The sequence below is a fragment of the Strix aluco genome, chromosome 1 (genome assembly GCF_031877795.1).
Source record: "Strix aluco isolate bStrAlu1 chromosome 1, bStrAlu1.hap1, whole genome shotgun sequence".
NCBI classification, from domain to species: domain Eukaryota; kingdom Metazoa; phylum Chordata; class Aves; order Strigiformes; family Strigidae; genus Strix; species Strix aluco.
This window is the reverse complement of record NC_133931.1, coordinates 123,036,293-123,051,464: the sequence shown is the minus strand read 5'-3', so window position 1 is coordinate 123,051,464 and position 15,172 is coordinate 123,036,293. Positions and strand designations below refer to the sequence as shown.

General features: G+C 41.3%; 1 protein-coding gene across 9 annotated transcripts in view; it reads left to right on the top strand.

Moving 5' to 3' along the window:
* Nucleotides 1-15,172, top strand: part of KIAA1217 (KIAA1217 ortholog) — a 183,201-nt gene that overhangs the window by 78,225 nt on the left and 89,804 nt on the right. For all 9 annotated transcript variants that reach the window (XR_012624299.1, XR_012624297.1, XM_074833931.1 and 6 more), the window contains exon 3: nucleotides 6,901-7,096. Coding sequence is in view for 7 of the 9 variants with exons in the window: in XM_074833931.1 (XP_074690032.1) it covers nucleotides 6,901-7,096 (196 nt within the window). In the remaining 2 variants the exon portion in view is untranslated. The remainder of the gene's footprint in view (nucleotides 1-6,900; nucleotides 7,097-15,172) is intronic.

The following is a 15,172-nucleotide window of genomic DNA, read 5'->3' as shown; positions in this document are numbered from 1 at the left end:
GCAGAGAGTTTTGCCTTCAGATAAATTCGTAGAATTGAGTAAAATAACCACTTGGTGTGGTGTACTGACCCTGCCAAAGCGATGAGCTCTGGTAATGTGTGGCTGTGACTGAGCATTACCAGGTTTTAATGCAGCACCTTCCTGTGACAGCTGGTGCCTTTGGCTGAGTTATCCTCCCCTCCTTCTCGCTCATGCTGGGAGGGAAGGGGAATGTTTTCTTCTACCTTACTTGGGAAAAATCTTCTGGGCCTGTTTCCGCCTTTCCTCAGAGCATGAAAAGATCTGCAGCAGGGCTGTACCTCAGGTTCATGTACACTGAATTCATTGCTTTGCTTAATTACTGCGCTGTAGGCAGCCTGGGGAGGCCTCTCTGATTTGTGCTCTGCTTGTGTTACTCCTGTGGTGAGTATGGTGAGCTCAGGCTTTCCTCAGGACCACCAGCAGCAGGAGGCAGCCAGTAGCATCACAGTCAAGGGGGAGCTCGGGCAGCATCCAACGCAGAACATGCCTTCCAGTCAGGGAGGCTGCAGGCAAGTGGGGTACCATGGTTCAGTGCTGGGGATGGAGGGGGATAGTGGGCAGCTGTGGCTCAGGCACTGTGTCTCTCCTTATCAAGGAGGAAAGACTTCTGGCCATTCATACCGTAATATTGCCCCCAAACTGAAAGTGCTTGTGAGCAAGGACTGGCTTTGTAACTTGTCATTGATTCAACAGAGAACAGTGAAACGTTTGTGTTTGAAATACAGAAATAAAAGCCAGAGACATCCGCTAGCCCATGAGCAGGCATCAGGGAGTAGTATAAATAACTCCTACAGAGGCTGCATGGTGTTGAGTTGAAGAGAGTTGCCCTCCTGCTCTCTTCAGCTCTTGAAAGCACGGCTGCTGGCATGTGCCTGCTCCTGCCATGGTACCATTTCCAATTGACGGTGTCTGAAAGGAAGATGCCACAGATTTTTGCATCTCATAATGGTGAAATAATACATAGAGAAAAGTGAGCTTGTCCTGAAAGATGGTTTTATGTTGCATTCAGCTGCTGAATCATCTCCCCACCCCCCAGCTCCCCCAGTGAGAGAGAGTATCCAAATGCATCCATTGCACAGATGTAATATGAACTTTAGTTTATATAGACATGTATAAGCATTTAACTTCTCTGAGAAAGTGCTATGGAAAACATTGTTACAATAAATGCTTAAAAATAAGAACATATGGGTAGTATTCACTTTCTCTCCAACAGCAATATGTCACTAATAGCACGTCCAGACAAATAAAACCCTGTAGTTGTGATAATATGGGACCCCAAAGACTCAGTACCTTTGAAAAAAGCAGATCCTTTCTTCAGACAACCATATTTTGGATCTGACACAAATGTGAGAGGAAATATTGTTGTTGCAGTAATAAGAGCTCATGTACTGTGACAGTATTTTAGAATTAATAAACTCATCATACATTAAAATCAGCCTGTTTATATGCATATTTGCAGTCTGTCACATATCCTGTAGCCATCTTCAGCACAAGTCACAGGACAAATAGTTTACTTGAAGGTCAAAAAAAAGCAGGTTTTCATTTTTCTTTTAATTTTTCTTCTTTATTTGAAATGTCAAGAGGACTCTCAGCATAGGCAAAAAAACCCAACCATTTAAGTGTGTTCTTTAGAGCACATGATTGGAAAAGAGTTATTTTGCTAGCACTGTATTATTTTTTGATGTCTTTGTTTACCATTTGTACACTGCCAGGAGTGCTAGTAACTTCAGAGATGTGTATGATAAGATTCTTCTCCTGAATAGATAAGTTTGTGTCAAGATAAAGGATAAGGAAGTTCCTGGAAACAGGAAATAAAAAATGTGAATTGATCAAGGGATGAAATTATATCCTTCTTCAGGTCATGGGATTTTTTTCTTAGTTCTTTTTTGTCTATGAAAATGTGCGAAACAAATTTGCAGGAGAGATTTTTAAAAAGGAGAAGAAGGAAAAAAAGGTTTCAGTTATATAGATTGGTATGGAAAATAACTGGAATTGAGCATAGAAGGATGTTATGGAGAGCAGAGAGGATTCCGTGAGAGGCAAACATGAGCAGAAGACCAGAGGCAGAAGCATGCACAGAACTTGAAGAACATCTCTGGTGCCCTGTGACTGCTCATTACATTGGCATCTCTGCAGTATTTCACTTTTCTATGTTCAGATACTTTCTGATTTCACCCCTATTTATTTGAAATTTAACTGCATTCAAAGAACCTTGCACTTTTTTTGCATTTTTTTTTTTTTTACAAGTCAGTGAAAGAACTAAAGCAGATCTATTAAAAGTGCATACTTTGGACAAGCTGTAACAGACAGACATCAGTCGTCAGGCATGATTAACCACAGTTTTAACTCTTGATCAAATCCCAAGAGTAGTTGGAAGATACTGGATTTTCTGTAATGGCTACCACCATGTATTATACTTAAATATATACCCTGAAAAGGTTACAAGGATCTATATACTTGTAAATAAAATAGTATATCCTAAATAATATAGTAATCTCAAAGCACTATGTAATTATATGTAAGTTTTCACCAGAATTGTCCATCCTTATTTTGTCCTTTCCTTTCTGCTGAGCTTCTTACCCAGAACTAGCATAGGCAAGATCTTTTACCAGAGAAGTCCTCAAGGAGGTTCAGCTCTACTCAGCTGGCTGAAAAATCAAGCCTATTGCACAAATAAACATGCAGCATGGGGGTGTCTCCTAACATACAGCTGGTGGTGGGGGAAGACCATGGCTGACTGAAGAAATTGTAATCTAACTAATGTTGGCACAGGAGACAAGAGAGAGACGCACTGCCTAGTTCTGCACCTTCTTCCATTTTCTGGCATTTATCCCACAGCTGTGGCTTGGAAAGTGCTGGTGTTTACTTGGTTTTGGGTACCTCTGTGGAGTATCTGTTTACAGATGCTTTAATTTTGGATAGTGCTATTCCTTAGTGGGCATATGTTGAGTTTTCTTCTCTGTTAAGTATTATGGTTTTTGCCCTTTACTAGCAAAATTAAAAAGGCAGCCACGCAGGCACAAGTGATGTCTGGTTTATGGTTGGACTAGATGATCTTCAAGGTCTTTTCCAACCTAGATGATTCTGTGATTCTGTGGTTCATTGCTTTCACTGGATTTATGCAATGTGCAGCTACAGTGCTATCCTGACTTGTGTAGTGGCAGTCTAACTGCGACTCTAGTTGGGTTCTGATGTGTCCTGAAACATGGGCTATATGGTGAATATTTATTTTGTAAATGCTTATACTGCGTGCTGATTCCTGGAAAGTACTTAAAGGAACACTTCCTGAAATATTATTTTAAGCTTTTGAATATTTTAAGAATATGTTGGTGAACATTCTATGGAAAAAATACACATGGTATGACTTATTAAGTATTTCTTTGCCACCTGTTGTATTTATCTTCATTGATGTTGGAATCAGCATGCTGAATAATTACTACAAGGGTTGGATAATGCTGAAGGTTCCTACCCTGCTTTCTTCAACTGTCTTCACAAGTCCTTGTAGGCTATGGCTCCATAAATGTTGCTTGTCCTCTCCCCACTTTGTGGGCTGGTTTTCCTAGGAAGTGCTGTGTAGGAATCTGCTTGATTATTAAGTAGCATCAAGCCTAGTGCTCATTGCCAATAATAAAAATGCTTTCCTATCAAATATGCATGCATATCTCTCAGTTACTTGAATAGCCACTGTTGTTGCTGTGTTTCAGGATATTTTTATAATCTGTTTAAATTCAGAATTACTCCTGGAGTGCAATGTTGGGTGTGACAAATAGCTTGAAGTCTTTCATAAACACTATGTGTATATATATGGTAGATCTCATTAATAGCTTGCCTTGGCTTTATATTACTCCACTTACTAGAGTGGAGCTACTATGGATTTGCACTGGTGTATGTTAAGAGGAGGACAGAGCTTTATGTCTGAGCAGAATCCGTAATGTGCCTCTGCCTTGCTTTTGGAAGGTTCTGGTAGGCTTCTTGGGGCTGAAGTATTTGGGGTGAGGAATGGGGACTGCCAAAAGGGGTCTTTTTAAGTGTGGTAGGTTGACCTTGGCTGGATGGCAGGTGCCCACTAAACTACTCTATCACTCCCCTCCTCAGCAGGACAGCTGGGGGGAGGAAATAAGATGGAAAAAACCTTGTAGGTCAAGATAAAGGCAGCTTAATAAAGCAAAAGCTGTATGCAGAAACAAAAGAAAACAAAAGATTTATTCTGTACTTCCTATCTAGCAGGTCACGTCCAGTCACTTCCTGTGAAGTAGGGCCTCAGTACGTGTAGCGGTTGCTCTGGAAGACAAACATCGTAATAATGAATGCTGCCTCTTCCTCCCCCCTCCTATCTCTTAGCTTTTATTGCTGAGCAGATGTTATATGGTATGGAATATCCCTTTGGTCAGTTTGGGTCAGCTGTCCTGGCTACGTTCCCTCCCAAGATCTTGCCCTCAGCCTACCACATGAGGGGGCAATGTTGCAGAGACAGCCTTGATGCTGTGGGAACTCTGCTCAGCAGTAGCCAAAACGCTGGTGTGTTATCAACACCCTTCTAGCTACCAATAAAAAGCACAGCACTAATGAGGGCTGCTATGGGGAAAACGAACTCCATCTCAGCCACCACCAATACGTTTAGTCACCGTAATGATGGCATTATTATCCAGGGGGATCTGAGATGCTGTATGTCAGGTCCTAAAGAATTGCTCCAGGGACAACCAAAGAAACACAACATTGCTGAAGTTGGCTACATCTGTGCATTGACAGGACACGCTGGGCAACTGCACAGCTAAAGCTGTGCCTGTCACTTCTGGTAATGAAGTGTCCCCCTTACTGCTTAAATATGCAGCTGTTCATATGTGTCGATAAACTATATACATACAACTGCATGTCTCAAATGACATCTAGGGATTCAAGTGAAAGAGAAACAAAATAAGAAAAAGCAAAGCAAAATAAGCTTGATTCATATTATCAGGCTATTTTTTTCTTAAAGAAACAAAAGCAATCCCCTTCCCAACAAACACGGGAGTTAAAAACCTTTTGCAGGTTGATTTTGTTGCTTTTTTTGCATCTTGCTTTATATTTAGTTATGGTTTTCTAGAAAGTGAGAATTATGTGCCTTCTAGCTCCCTATTAATGGCTACATACAGCTAAGTTATTAATCAGTACAAGGAACTACAAAGCTGTAATGACTTGGCTTGGTAGTACTTCTGTAATATGCCTGTGTAAATAAAATACTTCAGCAGTGATGCTTCCCAAGCCATTTTGGAAAGTTGAATGAAGAAGTACTGACTAATCAAAGTCTTTCTCTGCAGATCATTTGTCACCTCTGTAAGTTTTCAGGCACAAGTTCCTGTATTTACAACCTGCAGACTAGTGCTGACCATCTCAGAGGAACTTCAAAGCATACTTTAGTTTGCTGAGAACAAATGTTGTTAGCTTTAAGTCCTGCAAAAATTCAATGCTCGAACAATTTCACTGTGGGACATTGGATAATACCTAATACTTGAATATCAGCATTTCAAAAGTGAAAAGTTCTGGAGGATTTAGCTTTCTTGTGAGGTATTTCTAATTTATTAGAGTTTGTGAGCAACTGTACAACTTGGCAACAACAGGCCTCTATAGCCAGCTAATGAAAATCTAATAAAAGTTAAAGTTTTTCATACATTCAAGGTCACATAGGGAATATTATGTGATGCATGCTATTGCTGAAGCAAGCTCACCTCGTTTCACTTGAAAAACCACTGAAGGAACCAGATGTCAGCAAGATAAGACATCTTGGCTGTCCAGAAAGAAGCAAAATCTTTTCTGGATCTTGACAGCTTCAAACCTAGACTTGAAGTTGATTTTAATACAGGGGGTGTTTAGTGTACTAGCATCTGACCTTAAATGATAGGGAAGAGGAAAGTGTATATGTTTTATGACATCTTGTGCCTGGTGATGATTATAGGCCTGTATAAAGTTCGTATTTACATACTGGTTTTGGGACAGAGTAAGCTTGCTTTGCTTTGAATTTCTGCTTTGTACAGCGTCTGTTCCAGTTTGTTGTGATACAGAGTTTGTCTGAGAGACTGGAAAATCATTCTTCCAAAGTAATAGTAACATGTGGTTGAGGGAGTTTGACTAAACAGTATTGAGTATACTTCTTAAAGCAACCCCTCTTTGTAAAAAGCACTTACAGTGTCACTTAAAGTTAGCAAAAAAAATGTTCACAACGTTGTATCTCCTATTGAGTGTGTTTTTATTAGGCAGATATCACAAAGAAGAGTCAGTAGAAGTGCATAAACAAAACCATTTCTCTCCCCTCCTGAGTTGGCTTTTTCTAGACACTGTGTTTAGCAATTTACCAGTATGATGGTCAGTTAGTGAAGACACTTCTGATTTAATGCTGATGCAACAAAAAGTAAAATAACTTGTTTGCGATTTCAGCTAGAAATGTGGGATGTCTATTTTGGCTTTGCTGCATGACCTGTACTTTTCATAGATGGCACAGCAGAATATACTGAGATTGACAGTTTACAACTACATCACAGTATTTCTTTTCAGAGGATTTTTCTTAGTAGACTTGTCAGCATAAGAGTGTGTGTGTGTGGACATGCCTATGCTATAGTGGTGTTTGAGCAGCAAGGAATGGCATTACCATACATCTCCTCAGCACATGTCATATCCTCAGGGCCTTGTTAGCAACAAAATTTGCAATGTGGATATACAACCATAAAAACTGTGTCAGATTACCCAAGGACATTGCTTTCCTAAATAACCTACACAGAAGTGATCTTCAGCATACCAGTATTTGAAGAAGTTTGGGCTTCTTCCTTCTTCTCTTTGTTTCCTCCCCCCCCCCCCCCCCCATATTCCAGTTTCAGTAGACCAATAATGAAATACTCTGTTTTGCAGACAAGAAGCCCAAAGCCGTGCCAGAGCCCACAGCCCAATTTGGGTGACCAGACAGAACACCTCTCTGAAGCATCTGCCGATTCCTTAGAGGCCATGTCCGAGGGCGATTCTCCAACCCCCTTTTCGAGGGGCAGCCGCACACGGGCAAGTCTTCCTGTGGTGCGGTCAGCAAACCAAACAAAGGAAAGATCACTAGGTAAGACCCTGCTTCAGTCCTTCTCCTTTCTGCTCTTAGCCTGTGTTTTCCATTTGTGCATTTAAAATAGTTTTTAAATTGTTTGGGGTTAAAAAAGTAAAGACTTTGGTAGCACATTATTTTTAATGTCTGGTTGTTCTTTGGGAATGAGCTCAGTATGAGGTGCTGGGTAACTTGGGGGAATGGTGAAGTTATTTTCATAAGAGCTTAAAGTGTCCTGGGAACATGGTAAACAAGGAGAAAGATGCAGACCCTGACATGAAATGCTGACTAATGGTTAAACCCCATACTGCAGATACTTTTTGCCAGGCCTGTATGTGGCCGTGAACTTAATACAAGATTGCACCCTCATTTTCAGACAGGAGACACAGAGTTTTTCACTTTATCATCTCTTCAAAGCCAGACCTAGTTGGAAAAAACCTAGAGATATTATTGCTGACAGATCCAGCTCTCACTAAAAAGGTTTGGTATTTGCATGGCAGTAGCTTTCCAGGCAGAGTTTGAACGGATACACTCACAGAGATGCCCTTTGCTTCGGGGCAGTGCCCTTCCATCTGCATGGTGACACGGGTGATATGCCAGCGCAGGTGGACAGCTCTGCTTCCCGTGTTCTTCCCATATCTCAGGGCTGAATTAAGCCCAGCTGTGAACCAGAATTCCTTTTATGATGGTCGATTTTGTCTTGGAGACTCTGCTCTCAGCTGATGGATGGTAAAAGTAAAAGCTGCTTTTTTGAGGAAAGACACCAGAGGGCAGTTAAACTGCTGTGAGAAGGCAACGTAACTCGTGTGTGGATTGCTGAGGAAGGCAGGTTTTTGCTCAAAGGTAATAAACTGAAATGCTTCTTTCCTGTAGATGTAGAGTGTCTCCCAGCATAGAGAGTGACATAAACCGAACACTGGGCTGTATATCATACCACGTTTGTAAGCTTGTCATGGTGGTTTACTCATTCCTCAACAATCTAAGACAGTTTCTGCAAAAGTCTTATGATATCTGACAAACACAACAAATGAGAGGGAAACAGGGCTGGAAGTGGTCCTGTGCTGCCCCCAGAGCTGGCAAGTGCAGAGCAGTGGGGCTGGGGACAAGGGGCGATCCCTGCCCATGTCAGCTCATGAGCAGCACTGCTGCCCTCCCAAAACCCTTTAGGTTACCCATATGTCAGGCTCTTTGGGGAGAAATTTTGAAGGCTCCAAGCTGGACAAGACTGTTTGGTTTAGAGGTGTTTCTACGAGCAAGCGCGTAGCACATATATGTTTACTATACATGCAGAGGATTCATCTCTGCCTATATGTTACTGCTGACTAGGGCATCCGCAGAATGGCTTGCTTCACCCTGAGATTTTCTGGGAAGCCTTTGCAGGTCCCCATGCAACTCACAGCCCAGCCTCACTGCGTGGGTTTCAGCTGGCATTCTGCAGTTACCCCAGGCCGTGTAGGGTATCTCAGCTCTGAACTTCTGTTTCAGATGTGAGCTGAGAATTAATAAATAGTTTTTGGGAAGCTTTTTGTTGGCATCAAAGGGCGTGGCCTGCTATGCACCAGTGCTTTGTGCAGTGTTTTCTCTCCTGAAAGCTGAGCTAGAAACAGCTTTCTCATTGTCAGTGGGTACATCTGAAAAAACTAAAGCCCTGTTTCTGGAAAAGACTTAAGTGCTTATCACTACAAATAAACCTGCCAACAGGAACATAGGAAGGGCCGTACTGCATTAGACCAACAGTCTGCCTGGCCCCATGTTTTGTCTCCAAAAGGGACCATAGGCAGCTAGTCTCGGCAAGATTAAGAATGGAGTAAGTATATGTATGTATGATCCTTCCCTCGAGTACTCTCCCAGCCTCAAGCTATCTTCAGTTTAGCGATTTCCTGGTTATGGTTTCTGCCTGTATAATAACCCTCAAGAGATGTCTCCTCCAGGTATTTGTTCAGTCTCCCTTTGAACCCATATAAATTTTTTGCATCTGCAACAGCGTAGCTGTGACTTTGGCAGCAAGTTTCTGTTGGTTTACTGCCCAACAGTCACTTTTCTCTTGCTTTCTTTTGTATTTGCTTATCTGCTCTAAGTTATGCCCCTTTGTCCTGTGTTGGAAGTGACAGCAAACATTAGATTGTTATCTGTTCCCCTGGGCCGTATCTGATTTTGTAGGCCTGTCATTTCCCTCAGGTCGTCTTTTCTGCAGTCTGAGAAGTGCTGCTGTAATCACTTGTTCCTCATCCAGAAACCATCCTGGACATTTGATTATCACTGTTGCCCTTCTTTGCACTCTTTCCAGTTTGCCAGTATCTTTGCTGAGATGAGAGAACCAGAAGCTCACTGTTAAGTAGTCCACTCTTAAAGCTGTTTTTTTAGCATCTGCTGAATATACAGTTGTCCAGATCCTAATGGATGATTGTCACATGAAGATGTACCATTTTATTTAATGGCCAGGATTTCAGATCCTGCAAGGCACCCTATCTCAGCCTGTCTTTCGTATACCAGAGACAAGACCCTGGCTTATCCCAGCACAAACAGGCAAAATGCAGGGATGGGGGAAGGAAGCAATATAATATAAAGCATTTGAGTTGAGAGTTTTTAGATTTGAAACTGGAGTAAAATAAGCCTTTTTCTCCCCTGTATTGCAGGAGGGGTCACAGCTATGTGTGTGGTTTCAGGGATCATTATACTAGCCAAATAGGAGGTAATATATTGCCACCACCCCACAATCTGTCATTTTCGAGTTGTTTTAGGAACTATTAATAGCAAATAGTTTGTTTTAAAAGATAGTCTAAAAATTATTCTAAAATAGTTCACTTTTAGATTATTATTCTTCAATGCATTTCTTTTACAATAATGTAATAATGTTTTACAATTTCAGTCTTTTCTGCCAGTGTGTTCTAACACTACCGTGAGCAGTGTTCTGAAATTTTATTTTTGAGATGCTTTGCAGACTGTGGCCCTATTAGGATTGTTTTTACTTGCAGCAGAACAAGGGGAGTGTTTATTTTTAAAAAACAGGAAACTGTTTATAACTTCAATTTTAAAAGTGTCATGAAAATATTTCTGTTCAGGTGATTTTAAACAAGCTATGTATAATCACCTCCCTTTCCATCTCTATTAATTTTTTGATTTAATTTAAATACAAACTATGTTTTGATCCTCACCCAACATAATTTCAGTGAGGAAAATGGCCAACTTTTGTGAATTTTTATTAATTTTACATTTAATATCTCAATTTCATTGTTTTAAAAAACTGATGTTTTCTTTTTGCAATTCTAATTCTTCTGTAGGTTCCTATTTTACTAACTACATATGAGTCTGTTTTTCAACTGTGGTCTGAATGAACATGGAGCCTGAGAAGGAATAGTGGTAATGCATTTTGGCTACCCCAACATCATGGTTTTGTCAGTCAGGACTAATCTAATAGGGCATGGTATTCATGTGGAGTCGACCCAGCAAACAGTGTTCCAGTTGTGGGCCCATTTAAAATTTCAGCAACTGCGTTTGAAATGAAGGTCTTTCTTGGCTAAGAGGTCCATCAGAAATCAGCACTTGTCTCATCAATCTGCAGCCTTGAGACAAATCAAGATATTAAAATAAATTAATTCACTGTGCAAGAGAAAATTAAATGTATTTTAAAAGATCTATTTGAAAACTGGGAGTTTTTCCAGTGTGATAACTGTGGGAAAAAATTATCTAGCAAAACTGTCGGAGTGAGAATCAGCTGAAATCTGGAAAGTGCTCAAAAGCTTTCAACAAACTTCACTTGCAATTTGCCTGGAGGAAGCAGAACCTGACAAGCACCCAGCGAGGTTATGCCAGCAGCCAGCCTGTGCCCGCGCTGCAGCTTGCTGCTGTCGCTGCTCCAGTACCTCCGCAGTGAAATGAAGACTGACAAATACTTTCACTTGTAGTCTCTCATGTGGCACATCTGTAGAAACAATGGGCCTGATGCTTTGTAAGGGCAGGCACCAGCATCCTCTGTGGTGATGGAGGAGTTGGGGTAGTTGATGCCCCGTTGCAGCCCCAAAGGGCAGGGTGTGGTTACAACCTCCAGTTGCGGTTACAGCAGTAGATGCTCCTGCAGGATCGGGCTGTACATGCAGGGTTGGATTAAGGAAGAATATGGTACAAGGAGGGATTTCCATAAATGCACGAGGATTTGGGCTTGAGAAGTCACTGAGGAGGATGGAGCTTTATGGCTCGAGGGTTACAAGCACCTTCTTTGGGTGTCCCAGCCAGGGTGCCTGGCCACTCCAGTCCAGATGAATAAGGAGCAGAGGATGACTGGGCTCCTTGCTGGTAAACCTGTGCCTAAAATTAGGTGGTATGGAAAGGCCTCTGCAGAAATGTCTGATCCTGCCAATATTTGCATTTTATTTGCCTTTGGAGGGATTACTTGCAGGAGTAAAATTACACAAACGCTTAAGGATTGACATGGGGAGGGTCTTAAACAGTCATGGAGTATTCTGAATATTACTTGTTAGTACCCCAACCCCAGGTTTTAGCAGGCACACATTTTGGTGTCTGATTAATTAGTTTGCTGCCACCTTCTATGAAAATGCTGTTACTGATTATAATAGTAACACCTGGATCTTTTGTAGCATTTCTTGCATGTGTTTCTCAAAGCCTGTTAGAAAGAAAGTCAGAGCCATAGTTACAATTTTACACATGGGAAAGCTGCTGTGGAGAGATGGATAGTGACTTGGTAGCTGTCATCCAGAGGTAGAAATATCTCTCTATACGTGTGTATGCAATGTACTGTAAGACTTCCACAGAACAATATAAATGCTAAAGGTAGACTTATCTATTATATTCATGGTAATTAATTGTTATTTACTATTTATGAGCTAGAAATGAAAATAGGCATGTTAAATCAGGCAGAAGATGTGTGAACAGCCATAGACTTTATAAGAGAAGCCTGTGATTTGTTAGCAGTGGCACTGCCCTCTCTGATTCCTTAGGGCGTGATTCAAGCCTAATGAAGTCAGCAGGATCTTCAGTTTAATTCATGGGAGAGGGACTCCCTGGGAACTGCATTTCAAGTTAAGGCTGAATATAGCTTTAATGTATTCAGTCATCTTAAAGAAATTTTCCCTATCTTGTCTTTTTACAGTGTGTGCAAAGCAGCCAACATGCAGAAAGGTCATGTAAATATTTGCTGTCATGGTCAGATACATTAATGTGGGCTGGCAAGTCTATAGAAAAAACAGCCTGAAACAACTAGTTCCAATTATTGAATTGAAACACAGACCCTAGGAAACTATAATATTATAAGGTAACAGCAGTTTTCCTGTCCAGCTTTTCTAGACTTCTTTCATATTTCTTCAAATTATAGCTAAAATTTTTGAACTTGGAAAGAAAAAAACCCACAGTTCTTACCTGAAATATTTGCATCTAAAGAAGGCAAACAATCATACTGATATATCATAGTGCCGAGAGGTTTTTTCTGTTTCATTTATTGTCCCTACATGATTTGTGAAAGACAGCTATATGCAAGAGTGAAATACAGGCCTTCCCAGGCTAGCAGTCATGCACTCGATTGTTATTTACTTAACAGATTCTTCCTCCTATAAGAGAATGTCTTGTGTGTACCTGAAAAAAAAAAATGCTTCTAAGAAGCAAGATCTTATTTAGTACATACTGTCTCAACAGAAGCACATTCTGTCTGCCACTAAAAAGCTGATAAGCAGTATATTTTAGATGCTGTGTCACACTGGAGCTGAATTTGACTCCATTGCAACAGGCTGTATCAGCATGGATCCAATGGGTTCATTGCAGTGATACTGGAGTAGATGATGTGCAGTGTGCTAAATAAAACCATTAACTATGCAAGTCTGTATCTGTCACTGCTATATCTGTTAAATGTTTTTTTTAATACAATATTATTTATCTGCACTGCAGTAATACTAAAAGACCTTGACTAAAAATGGGACCATACCGTGTTCGGTTACATACTGAGAAACTACTCCTATTGCAGGACCTTGCAAGATGAATAAACCAGAATGAAAAGTGGTGAAGATAAAGGGAGAGGTAGAGTAATTAGAGTCCAAACTGACAAACTGAATAAAGCTATGTCAAGGAGGCAGTGGCTTTCCTCTTTATGCCAAATCATACCCACACAGAAGGTGCAATGTCTTCATCCTGCTCTTACCACTGCTTCTTATTCTGATTTAGCAACAGCAGTTTGGGCTTTCAGCATTTGATGTCTGCTGGAAGAGGGATCTGGCAGCTGGAATAGCTTGCACAGGCCAAACTACCCTTCAGAGGAAAGGTAAGAGGCCAGATGGAGCTGTCCCGTGGGTTGTATCTGGCACAGAAGCTATCACTTGAACAAATTCGATCTAATTTTCACGTTAGGTAAAATTTGTAAGTCTACCTCTAATACAGTAAGCCACACAAACACCAGACCCTTCCATTTGCACATGAGCATGCAAAGAGAAAAGTGTATTGCAATTCCACACGTTGCAAGAAGTGCAAGATTTTGGCCAAGCAGAGAAGCGTAGTACTAGCCTGTCTGTTAGCACAGTGTATTTATGATTTGCTGCCAGTGCTGAGAGCAAGTCCCTAAACGAGGACAGTTCTTGGATTTAATCGTTGCGCCCAATACTGTTTATATATTTAGGTAGTGATTCTAATGCATAGTTACTATGCTGGGCCTGAGTTCAGGTTTCGGTTCTCGGAGGGAAATACTGTCATCTCTGAGGTATATAAGGCTGTCTCTTGGTTTTGTTCTTATTTTCTCTCTATCTTGCATTTTTGGCTACAGAGTAGCCTGATTTAAACAGGATAAGAGGATAATCACTGCATCAGAGGCTTGCAGATAGCCTGCTGATTAGGGTACTCTCTTGGGACAATAAGGCCAATGGTCTGAAACACTCTCAAGATGGGAGCCCTTCTGGATAAATTTTTTAACTACTCAACTGTTTCATAAATGTCAGGCACTTGGTACCATTGCTTCTACCCAGTTACCTTCTGTGATGAATAGACCATCTGTGGGTCTGAGGACAGAGCAGTGGATGCTGTTTGTCTTGGCTTTAACAAGGCCTTTCACATATCTCTCATAGCCTCCTTGTAGCTACCTGGGGCAGATATGGGTGGCGTTCGAGGTGAGTAGGGCTTAATGCTTTAAAGTCTGACTGGGAGCTGGTTTTCAGTGGTCTGCATCAGGGGTGGACTTCTGGGGCCAGTAGTTTTTAACATCAGCAACTGGGCTGTTGGGATGGAATGAACCGTCAGCAGGACCAAGCCTCACACTAAGTTTGGGAGAGCTTTTAGTATGCTGGAGGGTCAGTCGGCCACTCACTGGGACCCCCAGTGAGCCAGAGAAATGGACTAGCAGGAACTTCACAAAGCTCTCTAGAGGCAAATGCAGTCTTTCAGTAGGGACAGAATAGCCCTGTGCAACAATGTAGGCAGGGACAGACTGGCTTGGGAGCAGCTTTGCAGAAAGGACTTAGGATCTGACAGCAAGGTAACTATGTGTTAGCAGTGTGTTCTTGCAGCAGTAAAAACTGCATAGCTGGCTGCAGGAAAAATTTAGCCAGCAGGTCAAGGGAAGTGATTATTCCCTTCTTCTCAGCATTTGTGAGGCTGCACATGGAGTATTATGTCCAGTTTTGGCTCCCCAGTACAAAAGAGATAATGACAAACTGCAGTGAGCTCAGCAAATGCCTTTTGGCTTTCTTCTCCTTAACCATGCTAACTAAGGTCTTGGGTCCAAGATCCTGTTTAATGTAGGCCTTAATGACTTAACAAAAAGTCAAGGCTGCTTGTTAGAGCCCAGGTAGGTGAATTTCTGGTGTGATGCTGTAACCAGTGGTGCTTTTATAAGCTGAATGGCTTAACCCCTAAACTTGCTACTGACAGTAGTGAACTTTTTAGGAATGAAATAACTTCAGAAATACTGAAGAGAATTCCTGCAGTAAATACAGAAAATTTGGTAGATGGAGCAAAACTACAGTCATGTGTGGCCTACATGACTTTAATGCTCCACGGCTATGGAATATTAAAATGGTCACATTCTGCCCTTGAATGCATCACTTCTGCATGGTTTAATACTAAAAAACAGGGTTTATAAAAATAGTTACCACTCAAGTAATG